This window comes from Oncorhynchus clarkii, chromosome 21, assembly GCF_045791955.1.
Source record: "Oncorhynchus clarkii lewisi isolate Uvic-CL-2024 chromosome 21, UVic_Ocla_1.0, whole genome shotgun sequence".
Lineage (NCBI taxonomy): Eukaryota > Metazoa > Chordata > Actinopteri > Salmoniformes > Salmonidae > Oncorhynchus > Oncorhynchus clarkii.
The window spans coordinates 7405545-7420241 of record NC_092167.1 but is presented as its reverse complement, the minus strand read 5'-3'; the positions used below and the strand labels follow the sequence as shown (position 1 = coordinate 7420241).

At 45.6% G+C, this 14697-nt stretch overlaps 1 protein-coding gene across 4 annotated transcripts in view; it reads left to right on the top strand.

Moving 5' to 3' along the window:
* The window catches only part of LOC139378431 (inosine-5'-monophosphate dehydrogenase 1b-like), a 28128-nt gene that overhangs the window by 9925 nt on the left and 3506 nt on the right, over positions 1–14697 (top strand). For all 4 annotated transcript variants that reach the window (XM_071120600.1, XM_071120599.1, XM_071120601.1 and 1 more), the window contains 9 exons: positions 3307–3355; positions 8359–8460; positions 8766–8840; positions 8978–9272; positions 9458–9657; positions 10738–10828; positions 11005–11100; positions 11760–11903; positions 12826–12970. In XM_071120600.1, coding sequence (XP_070976701.1) covers positions 3307–3355; positions 8359–8460; positions 8766–8840; positions 8978–9272; positions 9458–9657; positions 10738–10828; positions 11005–11100; positions 11760–11903; positions 12826–12970 — 1197 coding nt within the window. The remainder of the gene's footprint in view (positions 1–3306; positions 3356–8358; positions 8461–8765; positions 8841–8977; positions 9273–9457; positions 9658–10737; positions 10829–11004; positions 11101–11759; positions 11904–12825; positions 12971–14697) is intronic.

The following is a 14697-nucleotide window of genomic DNA, read 5'->3' as shown; positions in this document are numbered from 1 at the left end:
CACCAAGCTGGATCAATATTCTTTCAGCAACTCAACATTTTCTAGGACAGCAGACGATTCTGCTGCATGTTATTATCATATATTACCCCTGTCATAAAGAATTCATCAATTCAGTCATTTTCTGTCAATGGCTTCATGGGAGGATTCCATGATGATGTCTTATGATCACAGCCACCTAATCATCCTCAGCTTCTAATTAGCCCCATTCAAGCCCCCTCATCTCTCCAACGCAATTCTCCCCCGAGACATTGGTGTAGAAGACAATGTATTCTCAATCCACTTACGTGGCAAAGGGACGAGAAATGAAAAGATTACAATCGTGACATTATTCTACATGTGTAGTGCACTGCCGTTGCAGAAGTGTAGAACCACGTTATGAAGTAGTGCTATCCAGGCTTGTGTCAAATTGTCTGCATGAAATGAAGATGAATCAAGTCGCACCCAGCATTACTAGGGCCCGAAGCGGTTTTAATAACAGAACTGTCAGACAATAGATATTTATACATTAATAGTATGCAAGACTAGACAGGTAAGTGCACTCTAAATCAGACCTACCCACTTTCTCTACTTAGTGGCTGAAGGGTCATAATAATGTCTAACTCGGGCAGTTTGTGGTTGTCTACAGCACTTGTGTGGCCGAAATGGCATCATGCATTTGTCCACATTCAACATTCAAATGCACACCATATTGAAAGGTAGCCAGTGTTGTCTTTGGTATTTAAAACCCTAATGTGTCACGTGTGCCAAGTCACACTCTAGTTAGTTCTTCTCGAATGCCGTATATAATTATTTACTCCTGTGGACAAAACATACATTTGAACCTGGACAAAAAACAATTTCATTGCTTTTAGGTGTGCCATCTCCACAAGGTAAGTCCTAATCTAGGTCTTACTCATCAAGATCCCATTTTCCACATATTTTCTGTTGCATTCTGGGTCAACCTGGCCACTTAACTTCTTAGTGATCCCTTCGCGCGCCAATCCGTTAACGGGATTGATTTGACAAAACCCAGTGAAATAGCAGCGCGCCAAATTCAAAAACAGAAATACTCATAATAACAATTCATGAATCATACAAGTGTTATACATCGGTTTAAAGATGAACTTCTTGTTAATCCAGCCACAGTGTCAGATTTCAAAAAGGCTTTACGGCGAAAGAAAACCATGCTATTATTTGAGGACAGCACCCCATCAAACAAACACATGAAAATCACATTTCAGCCCGCCAGGCGCGACACAAAAGTCAGAAATAACAATATAATTCATGCCTTAGCTTTGAAGATCTTCTTCTGTTGGCACTCCAATATGTCCATTAAACATCACAAATGGCCCGTTTGTTCGATAAATTCTGTCGTTATATCTCCAAAATATCCATTTATTTGGCGCGTTTGATCCAGAAAAACACCGGTTCCAACTCACACAACATGACTACAAAGTATCTAATATAGTTACCTGTAAATTTGATCCAAACATTTAAAACAACTTTCCTAATCCACCTTTAGGTATTTTTAAATGTAAATAATCAATAAAATTTAAGACGGGATAAACTGTGTTCAATACCGGACGAAAACACAGTGGAGCGAGTTTTCGGGTCGCGCGCCCCAACCACAACAGTACACTAGACTTGACCCTCGTTCTGAACAGCCCTACTCCTTCATTTCTCAAAGGAAAAACATCAACCAATTTCTAAAGGCTGACATCTAGTGGAAGCGATAGGAACTTCAAGCAAGTGTCTTAGAAATGTAGATCCACATAGAAAACCCATTGAAAAGAGAGACCTCAAAGTTTTTTCCTGGATGGTTTGTCCTCGGGGTATCGTCTGCCAAATAAGTTATGTTATACTCACAGACGTAATTTTAACAGTGTTAGAAACTTTAGAGTGTTTTCTATCCAAATCTACCAATTATATGCATATCCTAGCTTGGCCTGAGTAACAGGCAGTTTACTTTGGGCACGTTTTTCATCCGGATGTCAAAATACTGCCCCCTAGCCTTAAGAAGTTTTAAGTATAGGTTACAGGTTAAACCCAAGTGACCACTGTAACTTGTATTCTGTAATGGAAATTGGTGGCAAATCCAAAAACTCGAAATAAATGAAATGGCTACTTATCAACTGATCCAGTGACACCTTTTACCATTTGGCTCATGCTGGTTAGGGGTAGGTCTGGCTATTGCGAGCTGATCCAGAAGCAGCGGAGTTTTGTGGTTTCCTTAAATACTGGCAGATGTTTTCCCCTCTGCCTCCCTGTCCCAGACTGTGTTGATGTTTGTGAGGTGTCTGGCGGTTGCAGCCGGACCCCTCCCTGTCCCGTTTGGTAGACATATTTTAGGCCCCATCTCTTCACCCACACAGGCGGAGGAGAGAGAGGAATGGTCTGATGGATGATAAAGGCCAGGGGGCCATTCTCTCTCTTTCTCTCTCTCTTTCTCTCTCTCTCTCTCTCTCTCTCTCTGTTTTTGTTTCTCTCGCTCGTTCCTCCCGTTCTATCTGATTTAGAGCCCATTCTCTCCTGCACTCCTCCCTCTTATTATGGTATTCACTTTTTCCCAATCTCTCTCTGACAGACTCACTTATTCGTCTCTCCCTCTCTGTCCAGTCTGTCTGTTTTCACACCCATCTGCCAAACCACCAGATCCACCCATCTGAAAAACACACATCATCCTTCTTTTTCCCTCTGTCTCATGCTCTCTACTGCTCTCTCTCTGCCTGCCATTGTGTTCATACAGTCTAAGAAATGAGGTTGAACCCCAGATGCTTTTGTCAAGCACTGGACTAACAGGGTGAGACAGTGTTTCTCTTTAGACTAGAGTACAAGGCAAAGGGAAGGGGCAGCTTGATCAGCGATCACTAGAGGGCGAACTTATGAACGTACAATTTTTGGGATCAAGACATTTTCTATTAGTTCTTAACGCAAACTCACTTGTAGTTTAGTTTATTCAAATTTATACAACAGGCAACTTTCGGGTCAGACTCCTCAACCATTGCGAGCACTAGTTTCCCCTATGTCGTTACCAGGCTCGGTCGAAGAAGCAGTTCTAGGGGCTAATTTGCACATATTCCCCTTTTGGCTTTCAACACTTCCTGCTTTGGACCCAACTCCAACATGGTGGAGGTACTTGTAAACGTTGAAATTGGGTGGGGTGAGGGGTTTATAATAGGCCACTTCTGACCCACTGTCACCAGTTGGCTGGCAGTTGCATTGCACTGCACTATGAATCTTGTAGTCCTCTTGTCTTAAGCCATCTTTCTTTAGCCATGACTACCTGTGAACCTTGACTCCTGACCTCTTGCTCTGTTTGTCTTTCAGCGACTTCCTGATTCTGCCGGGCTTCATTGATTTTGCCTCGGACGATGTGGTGAGTAGTCCTCTCTTCTCTGACTGTCAAGACCTTCCAGAAAGCTAAGACAATTCAATATGGGTTTTGAGCTACACTTCGACCTAGCTTCAGCCTACTGTTCTGTTCATGGGCTCAATTCCACTTTGTTCTGAGACCCTCTTCCCTAGCCCATTCCTCTTAAGTGTTCAGAGTAATGGGGTAGAGTAATGGGTACAAGCCATACGTTGAAGGCTGCTCTTAGCCTGTTGAACTGGTTAGTGTCCTCCAGTTTTACATTATTTCTTCATATAACCTTTATATAACTAGGCAAGTCAGTTAAGAACAAATTCTTATTTACAATGATGGCCTACCTGGGAACAGTGGGTTAACTGCCTTGTTCAGGGGCAGAACTACTAAATAAAAAACAACACATTTTTACCTTGTCAGCTCAGGGATTCGATACAGCAACCTTTCGGTTACTGGCCCAACGCTCTAACCACTAGCCCAATGCTCTAACCACTAGGCTACCTGCTGGTTACTGGCCCAACGCTCTAACCACTAGGCTACCTGCTGGTTACTGGCCCAACGCTCTAACCACTAGGCTACCTGCTGGTTACTGGCCCAACGCTCTAACCACTAGGCTACCTGCTGGTTACTGGCCCAACGCTCTAACCACTAGGCTACCTGCTGGTTACTGGCCCAACGCTCTAACCACTAGGCTACCTGCTGGTTACTGGCCCTACGCTCTAACCACTAGGCTACCTGCTGGTTACTGGCCCAACGCTCTAACCACTAGGCTACCTGCTGGTTACTGGCCCAACGCTCTAACCACTAGGCTACCTGCTGGTTACTGGCCCTACGCTCTAACCACTAGGCTACCTGCTGATTACTGGCCCAACGCTCTAACCACTAGGCTACCTGCTGGTTACTGGCCCAACGCTCTAACCACTAGGCTACCTGCTGGTTACTGGCCCAACGCTCTAACCACTAGGCTACCTGCTGGTTACTGGCCCAACGCTCTAACCACTAGGCTACCTGCTGGGTACTGGCCCAACGCTCTAACCACTAGGCTACCTGCTGGTTACTGGCCCAACGCTCTAACCACTAGGCTACCTGCTGGTTACTGGCCCTACGCTCTAACCACTAGGCTACCTGCTGGTTACTGGCCCAACGCTCTAACCACTAGGCCGTCCCAGACTCGTTCTTCCAGATCTCTGAAAACTACAGGGATAATGACTATGGGTGCACCAAGTGGGAGCAGTATTGCTTCCTACACATTCCTTATTATTTCAGCAGACACTCCTTGCCAGAGCCACTTCTGAAACCAAAGCCTCTTTACAGTATGCTGTGTCCACACAGATGCACAAAACAACCCTCTGCATTCAAAGCCAAAACCTCATTCTGTAATTGCAGATTTTCCAAAAATAATTTTTACTCTCAGCTTCTTTCGTCATCCCTAACCTCCTAGCCACCCTATTTTTTACCAAGATGGCCTCCCACGCCTGGTCTCTCTGTCTCTCTCTCTCTGTTTACGGTTGTGCCTGGTTGGTTGGTTGCTCACTCTTCTCTCAGGGGATGATGTGAGCGTTAATCTCAGGCTTTATGTGAAATCCCCCTGCTCTTCTCTCTCGTCCATCAGGAGTTTTTAATCTAATTGATATCTCTAATCTCCTTTTTTGTCCAGACTAGAACACAGCCCTTACTGCTGTGGAAGGTGCCTGTCTGCGTTGTTGCCGTGGCGTTGTGGGTAGTCTCCGTAGGGTTGTAACCTGGCCTATTTTCTTGACGGTGGAGTCAGTCTCTGGTAACTTGGACGAGCCTGTGTTTCTGTCTCAACTGTGAATACAGTCAAAGTTCATGCGATAATACTTGTTTAGACTAGTTTAAAATAGACCCCCCCACCCTCTTCCACACAGGGATGTTTTATACGTGTGAGGTGGGCTTCTGTCTGGTGTTTCAATGGGGAAATTATTGCTGGTCACACCATGTGCAGAGGTGGTCTCTCCATTTTAAAGGTTAGCCCTTTGTAGAATTTGGCAGGGTGGTGCAGTTGAGCTAACAAAATGGCTGCCAGTGTCCAGTCTTTTTCTTCACCCCCCCCCCCCATTTCAGAAACACAATAGTTGGTATGGTAGTTTACATTTGCCAAAGATAAGGGAGGGAAGCTCTTAACGTCATAAAATGCACACTCTGGTTTTCTCATGGGTGAGGAATGCCATGTTTTCCCTCCCCGCTGAGAAGACTGTGGAAGTGGCCGAGACTTTTTTATTTTATAAAAGGGAACTTTCCCAGTGTGTTGGCAGATAGTTTCTAACAAGGTCACGGCCTGATTGTGCAAAACATCTCCAGAAAGACTTGGGTCCCCTCAGTCACATGCATCAGTTTAGTCAAAGCAACATCGGTCTTGTCTCTCTGATGACAGATTAAAAAAAAAATATATTTTTATTTTATTTAACTAGGCAAGTCAGTTAAGAACAAATTATTATTTACAATGACTGCCTAGCCTGGCCGAACCCAGACGTTGCTGGGCCAATTGTGCGCCGCCCTATGGGACTCCCAATCACTGCCGGATGTGATGCAGCTGCGCCATTCGGGAGCCCATATAAAATGTAGCACCTGATAATTTACATTTAGGCCAGATGGCGATGTCTGCTTTCCAGTTGCATGTTCTTTACTTGCTGTTGCAACTCTCGTCTGAGACTTTGAGACTCATCGTCCAGTCAGCCGTAGAAAGCATGCTTCTGATCCTTGACCAAAAGCTGCCATTTTCCTTAGGCCAATCCACAGGACAAACTTGCTTGTTGGAGCATGTCTACCCCCTAGTGGACAACTGAGAAAGCAACCTTTACCATTACAAGCAAGGATGGTCAAGGTTCTCTTTTCTTCATGAAGTAAATGACTTACCCTCTGTATTAGAAATGAATAATATTGAGTATATTTCCTGTGTGGACATTTACACTCACTGCAACAGATTGTAATACCTCAAATGGGCCGACCAACCAGTGCTCCTGCATAGTGGCTAACCGGGCTATCTGCATTGTGTCCCACTCTTTTACACTACTGCTACTCTCTGTTCATCATACAGTGCCTTGCGAAAGTATTCGGCCCCCTTGAACTTTGCGACCTTTTGCCACATTTCAGGCTTCAAACATAAAGATATAAAACTGTATTTTTTTGTGAAGAATCAACAACAAGTGGGACACAATCATGAAGTGGAACGACATTTATTGGATATTTCAAACTTTTTTAACAAATCAAAAACTAAAAAATTGGGCGTGCAAAATTATTCAGCCCCCTTAAGTTAATATTTTGTAGCGCCACCTTTTGCTGCGATTACAGCTGTAAGTCGCTTGGGGTATGTCTATCAGTTTTGCACATCGAGAGACTGACTTTTTTTCCCATTCCTCCTTGCAAATCAGCTTGAGCTCAGTGAGGTTGGATGGAGAGCATTTGTGAACAGCAGTTTTCAGTTCTTTCCACAGATTCTCGATTGGATTCGGGTCTGGACTTGGCCATTCTAACACCTGGATATGTTTATTTTTGAACCATTCCATTGTAGATTTTGCTTTATGTTTTGGATCATTGTCTTGTTGGAAGACAAATCTCCGTCCCAGTTTTAGGTCTTTTGCAGACTCCATCAGGTTTTCTTCCAGAATGGTCCTGTATTTGGCTCCATCCGTCTTCCCATCAATTTTAACCATCTTCCCTGTCCCTGCTGAAGAAAAGCAGGCCCAAACCATGATGATGCCACCACCATGTTTGACAGTGGGGATGGTGTGTTCAGTGTGATGAGCTGTGTTGCTTTTACGCCAAACATAACGTTTTGCATTGTTGCCAAAAAGTTCAATTTTGGTTTCATCTGACCAGAGCACCTTCTTCCACATGTTTGGTGTGTCTCCCAGGTGGCTTGTGGCAAACTTTCAATTACACTTTTTATGGATATCTTTAAGAAATGGCTTTCTTCTTGCCACTCTTCCATAAAGGCCAGATTTGTGCAATATACGACTGATTGTTGTCCTATGGACAGAGTCTCCCACCTCAGCTGTAGATCTCTGCAGTTCATCCAGAGTGATCAAGGGCCTCTTGGCTGCATCTCTGATCAGTCTTCTCCTTGTATGAGCTGAAAGTTGAGGGACGGCCAGGTCTTGGTAGATTTGCAGTGGTCTGATACTCCTTCCATTTCAATATTATCGCTTGCACAGTGCTCCTTGGGATGTTTAAAGCTTGGGAAATCTTTTTTGTATCCAAATCCGGCTTTAAACTTCTTCACAACAGTATCTCGGATCTGCCTGGTGTGTTCCTTGTTCTTCATGATGCTCTCTGCGCACCTCTGAGACTATCACAGTGCAGGTGCATTTATACGGATACTTGATTACACACAGGTGGATTGTATTTATCATCATTAGTCATTTAGGTCAACATTGGATCATTCAGAGATCCTCACTGAACTTCTGGAGAGAGTTTGCTGCACTGAAAGTAAAGGGGCTGAATAATTTTGCACGCCCAATTTTTCAGTTTTTGATTTGTTAAAAAAGTTTGAAATATCCAATAAATGTCGTTCCACTTCATGATTGTGTCCCACTTGTTGTTGATTCTTCACAAAAAATACAGTTTTATATCTTTATGTTTGAAGCCTGAAATGTGGCAAAAGGTCGCAAAGTTCAAGAGGGCCGAATACTTTCGCAAGGCACTGTATATGCATAGTAACTTTAACCATATCTACATGTACATACTACCCCAATCAGCCTGACTAACCGGTGTCTGTATGTAGCCTCGCTACTGTATATAGCCTCGCTACTGTATATAGCTTGTCTTTTTACTGTTTTATAACTTTACCTACCAATTGTTCACCTAATACCTTTTTTGCACTATTGTTTAGAGCTTGTAAGTAAGCATTTCACTGTAAGTCTACACCTGTTGTATTCAGCACACGTGACAAAAACTTTGATTTGATTTAATATTATCTAGTGTGCTGAGTGACTGATTTCCTGAACATGTTGTGGGTTATTGAGCCAAGATGTCCTCCTTACTTTCTCCACCAGGACCTGACCTCTGCCCTGACCAGGAAGATCACCCTGAAGACGCCTCTCATCTCCTCCCCCATGGACACAGTCACAGAGTCATCGATGGCCATCGCCATGGCGGTGAGACCTTGCAGCCTGACATGCGAGCCAGTAAAAAATATATATATGTGTGTCCTCTATGCTAGAAATTACTGTGTGCTTTCCACATCTGCCCCAATCGAAGGGTTTTGTGTTGCTGGGGGGAAACGTACCATAAACAGTATTCCTTCTCCCAAAAGGGTTTTGTGTTGCTGGGGGGAAACATACCATAAACAGTATTCCTTCTCCCAAAAGGGTTTTGTGTTGCTGGGGGGAAACGTACCATAAACAGTATTCCTTCTCCCAAAAGTGTTTTTTATTTGTCGGGTGTTTTTTAATGCCTTTAGCTCATGGGAGGCATCGGCCTCATCCATCACAACTGCACCCCTGAATTCCAAGCCAACGAGGTCCGCAAGGTTAAGGTGAGACCCCATAAACGCCTATGAAAGCATTTACCCTGTAGTTAATGACTTGCATCATTTTATATTGATTGGTATTAAATGGGTTGTGGTGCATCTATAAATGATGGTTTATTAACAGATATTTGTTGTTTGTCCAGAGGTTTGAGCAGGGCTTCATCACAGACCCTCTTGTAATGAGCCCGCGTCACACGGTGGGGGACGTGTTCGAGGCCAAGACTCGCCACGGCTTCTCTGGCATCCCCGTCACCGAGACTGGCAAGATGGGCAGCAAGCTGGTGGGCATCATCACCTCCAGAGACATCGACTTCCTCTCCGAGAAGGACCACAGCCGACCACTGGAGGAGGCCATGACTAAGAGGGAGGAGCTAGTGGTGGCCCCAGCCGGTGTCACGCTGAAAGAGGCTAACGACATTCTACAGCGGAGCAAAAAAGGTGAGCCAGTCGGTCCTTCTAGGAGTCTATTGTGGCCTGTTTTCTGGTACATTGTTCTATTGTATCATCCTCAACTTATTATTGATTAGATTGTCTTTGGTTTGCTGTACGAGGTCATTTATGAACTGTTTGAGGTTAGATGGCAGAATTACAAAGTCTCTTCGCTCTCTCTTCCCCCCCACCAGGCAAGCTGCCCATCGTGAACGACAGTGATGAGCTGGTGTCCATCATCGCCAGGACAGACTTGAAGAAGAACAGGGACTACCCCCTGGCCTCCAAAGACTCTCGCAAACAGCTGCTGTGCGGAGCCGCCATCGGCACCAGGGACGACGACAAGTACAGACTGGACCTACTGATGCAGGCTGGAGTCGACGTGGTCGTACTGGTGGGTTTGAGGTTGGGGTTATGGTTATGGTTAGGATCCAGATGGGGTTTAGATTGCGGTAGATGGGAGGGTTGGGTTAGGTGTTGACCTTTTCATGCATTTTTGGTGGACATGGTGGTTAGGGGTTGACCTTTTCATGCATTTTTGGTGGACATGGTGGTTAGGGGTTGACCTGTTTATACAGTTTTGGTGGACATGGTGGTTAGGGGTTGACCTGTTCATACAGTTTGGTGGACATGGTGGTTAGGGGTTGACCTGTTCATACAGTTTTGGTGGACATGGTGGTTAGGGGTTGACCTTTTCATGCAGTTTTGGTGGACATGGTGGTTAGGGGTTGACCTTTTCATGCAGTTTTGGTGGACATGGTGGTTAGGGGTTGACCTGGTCAAGTTTTGGTGGACATGGTGGTTAGGGGTTGACCTTTTCATACAGTTTTGGTGGACATGGTGGTTAATGGTTGACCTGTTCATACAGTTTTGGTGGACATGGTGGTTAGTGGTGGACATGGTGGTTAGTGGTGGACATGGTGGTTAATGGTGGACATGGTCATACAGTTTTGGTGGACATGGTGGTTAGTGGTGGACATGGTGGTTAGTGGTTGACCTGGTCATACAGTTTTTATATTTTTGAATTTTACCCCTTTTTCTCCCCAATTTCGTGTTATCCAATTGTTTAGTAGCTACTATCTTGTCTCATCGCTACAACTCCCATACGGGCTCGGGAGAGACGAAGGTTGAAAGTCATGCGCCACAAGAGTCGCTGGTGCGCAATGAGACAAGTATTTCCCTACCGGCCAAACCCTCCCTTACCCGGACGACGCTAGGCCAATTGTGCGTCGCCCCACGGACCTCCTGGTCGCGGCCGGTTACGACAGAGCCTGGACGCGAACCCAGAGTCTCTGGTGGCACAGCTGGCGCTGCAGTACAGCGCCCTTAAACACTGCGCCACCCGGGAGGCCCCGGTCATACAGTTTTGGTGGACATGGTGGTTAGGGGCGAGTTACGGTTGAGTTTCAGGTCTAAAAGTCAGTAGACCGTGTCACTGCAGTGCAGACGTGACTTGTTTTCTCTGTTTCTGCAGGATTCCTCACAAGGCAACTCTGTGTATCAGGTCAACATGATCAACTACATCAAACAGAAGTACAGCGAGCTGCAGGTGGTGGGAGGGAACGGTGAGAGAGTGGAGCGCTGGGACAGGATTTATCACTATATGACACTTCCAGCCATCCAGTTTCAGATCTTTGAGAGGCTATCAAGATCGGTCTTGGGGGGGGAAATGCATTAGACACTTACACACTAAACCTTTCTTTTCCTACCTTCTGATGATGTTGTGTTCTGTCTCTTGTAGTGGTGACGGCAGCCCAGGCCAAGAACCTGATTGATGCAGGAGTGGACGCTCTGAGAGTGGGCATGGGCTGTGGCTCCATCTGTATCACCCAGGAAGGTAGTGACCCCACCCCCTGATACTATCAACCTTACAGGATCAATTCACATCTGAATGCAGGAGAGGATGTTGCTGGTTTTATATTTCAACCCACTTGCGGAATTGACTGAGTTGAAATGGAAATGACCCAACCCAGAATCTACACCTTGCGTGCGATTTGGAATTGTAGTATTACGTCTAAATGTTATGAGTTTAGTGATGTTAAATAGAAATGTGATAATACGCATAGGATTCTCTACCCATAGCAGCTGGCTTTGGATCAGTTCTAATGTATAGGTCAACCGCTGAAGCTACACAGCAAAACTGGAGAAGGATCAGAGCAGCGAGTAACCAACCAAGATGCTACGCTGGTTGCTAGTCTCTGTCGCCGTGGTGATTTATGAAGGCTCTGCTCTTGGTTACCATGGTGACGACTTTCTCCACAGCATTACGTTCAGCAAATAATGGCAAACGTTTTTCAAGCGCAAAACAAACATCCTTATTGGAAGAACATATTCAATCCTTTTATTTTTTAACTGAACACCTTGATTCTGATATTACTTCCGTAAAAAAATCCATCCATCCATCCATCGGGCCCAACCGAACACCGCCTGACTACACCGGTCATAGGATATGTTACCATGGTAAGGTGACGCATTTCCTGTCTCCGTCTCCCGTAGTGATGGCGTGCGGGCGGCCTCAGGGCACCTCGGTGTATAAGGTGGCAGAGTATGCTAGACGTTTCGGTGTGCCAGTCATCGCAGACGGTGGCATTCAGACCGTGGGTCACGTGGTCAAGGCTCTCTCACTCGGGGCATCCACAGGTACCTTTCATTCACTTGCTAATTCATGCGTTCACTCTTTCATTGTCATTCATTCTTTCATTGTCATGCATTCATTATCATTCACTCTTCTGTTGTCACTTATTCACCCATTCATTCATTCATTCATTAGCTTAATCCTTCATTAACCCCTTTTATAGCATGCACTTGGTCAATGTGGTTCATTTCATAGGCTAGAATAGGTGTAGGTCGGTCTGGAGGGCCCAAACACTTCTGGTTTTCATCCTCGCCTTCTAATCAGGGACTAATTCAGACCTGGGACACCAAGTGAGTGCAATTAACTACCAGGTAGAACCAGAAACCAGAAGTTTTTCAGCCCTTCAGGAACAGAATTGAACAGCCCAGGTCTATAGTATTACAGTATCTTGATGTCTTTGGGCTAGTTTTCTGTTTCCCACTGTTGATCTCACGTCTATTCCTCTAATCCACTGTTGATCTCATGTCTATTCCTCTAATCCACTGTTGATCTCACGTCTATTCCTCTAATCCACTGTTGATCTCACCTCCACTGTTGATCACACGTCTATTCCTCTAATCCACTGTTGATCTCACGTCTATTCCTCTAATCCACTGTTGATCTCACGTCTATTCCTCTAATCCACTGTTGATCTCACGTCTATTCCTCTAATCCACTGTTGATCTCACGTCTATTCCTCTAATCCACTGTTGATCTCACGTCTATTCCTCTAATCCACTGTTGATCTCACGTCTATTCCTCTAATCCACTGTTGATCTCACGTCTATTCCTCTAATTCATTCAAAGCTGATTGATGGTAATCAAAGCTAATGTAAAGCCAATGTGAAGCTAATCGATGTAACAAAACACTAGCCGTACAGACAATTAGTTGGATAAATGCTTACCAACCAATGACCTTGAGTTATGACCTCTTCCGCCCCTCCCCAGTGATGATGGGCTCGTTGCTAGCGGCGACCACGGAGGCTCCGGGGGAGTACTTCTTCTCGGACGGCGTGCGGCTGAAGAAGTACCGCGGCATGGGCTCTCTGGACGCCATGGAGAAGAGCACCAGCAGCCAGAAACGCTACTTCAGGTAGGGAGGACATCACACCCTAGAGTTGCAGCCCAAATCACATCCTATTCCCTGGCCTGTATAGTGCACTACTTCTGACCAGGGGCCATAGGGAATAGGGTGCCATTTGGGACTAACTCTTGATCAGACTACTAGAATTCATAGGAGGGTTGGAATCAAGACCAGGTAAACAAAGTTGTTGCACATCAACAGTTGCTGTTAATCGCTGTTGAATGAAATTAATATTTTATGTCTGATTATAAACATGTATTTATTGGTTTGTCCTTCATTCAGACGGTTCACATTGTAATACAATATATGACAAATGTCATTTTCTCAAAACAAATGATGCCAACTTTCCTGGGTTTAAGCTGCTCTCATTTGAGAATTTCGCTGTCCATCAGCAGTGTCTAACCCATCTCTGTGTTCTGACTGGCTGATTCCACAGCAGTGTCTAACCCGTCTGTGTTCTGACTAGCTGATTCCACAGCAGTGTCTAACCCGTCTCTGTGTTCTGACTGGCTGATTCCACAGCAGTGTCTAACCCGTCTCTGTGTTCTGACTGGCTGATTCCACAGCAGTGTCTAAACCGTCTCTGTGTTCTGACTGGCTGATTCCACAGCAGTGTCTAACCTGTCTCTGTGTTCTGACTGGCTGATTCCACAGCAGTGTCTAACCCGTCTCTGTGTTCTGACTGGCTGATTCCACAGCAGTGTCTAACCCGTCTCTGTGTTCTGACTGGCTGATTCCACAGCAGTGTCTAACCCATCTCTGTGTTCTGACTGGCTGATTCCACAGCAGTGTCTAACCCGTCTGTGTTCTGACTGGCTGATTCCACAGCAGTGTCTAACCCGTCTCTGTGTTCTGACTGGCTGATTCTACAGCAGTGTCTAACCCGTCTCTGTGTTCTGACTGATTCCACAGCAGTGTCTAAACCGTCTCTGTGTTCTGGCTGATTCCACAGCAGTGTCTAACCCGTCTCTGTGTTCTGACTGATTCCACAGCAGTGTCTAACCCGTCTCTGTGTTCTGACTGGCTGATTCCACAGCAGTGTCTAACCCGTCTCTGTGTTCTGACTGGCTGATTCCACAGCAGTGTCTAACCCGTCTCTGTGTTCTGACTGGCTGATTCCACAGCAGTGTCTAACCCGTCTCTGTGTTCTGACTGGCTGATTCCACAGCAGTGTCTAACCCGTCTCTGTGTTCTGACTGGCTGATTCCACAGCAGTGTCTAACCCGTCTCTGTGTTCTGACTGGCTGATTCCACAGCAGTGTCTAACCCGTCTCTGTGTTCTGACTGGCTGATTCCACAGCAGTGTCTAACCCGTCTCTGTGTTCTGACTGGCTGATTCCACAGCAGTGTCTAACCCGTCTCTGTGTTCTGACTGGCTGATTCCACAGCAGTGTCTAACCCGTCTCTGTGTTCTGACTGGCTGATTCTACAGCAGTGTCTAACCCGTCTCTGTGTTCTGACTGGCTGATTCTACAGCAGTGTCTAACCCGTCTCTGTGTTCTGACTGGCTGATTCTACAGCAGTGTCTAACCTGTCTGTGTTCTGACTGGCTGATTCTACAGCCGTGTCTAACCCGTCTCTGTGTTCTGACTGGCTGATTCCACAGCAGTGTCTAACCCGTCTCTGTGTTCTGTCTGGCTGATTCTACAGCAGTGTCTAACCCGTCTCTGTGTTCTGACTGGCTGATTCTACAGCAGTGTCTAACCTGTCTGTGTTCTGACTGGCTGATTCTACAG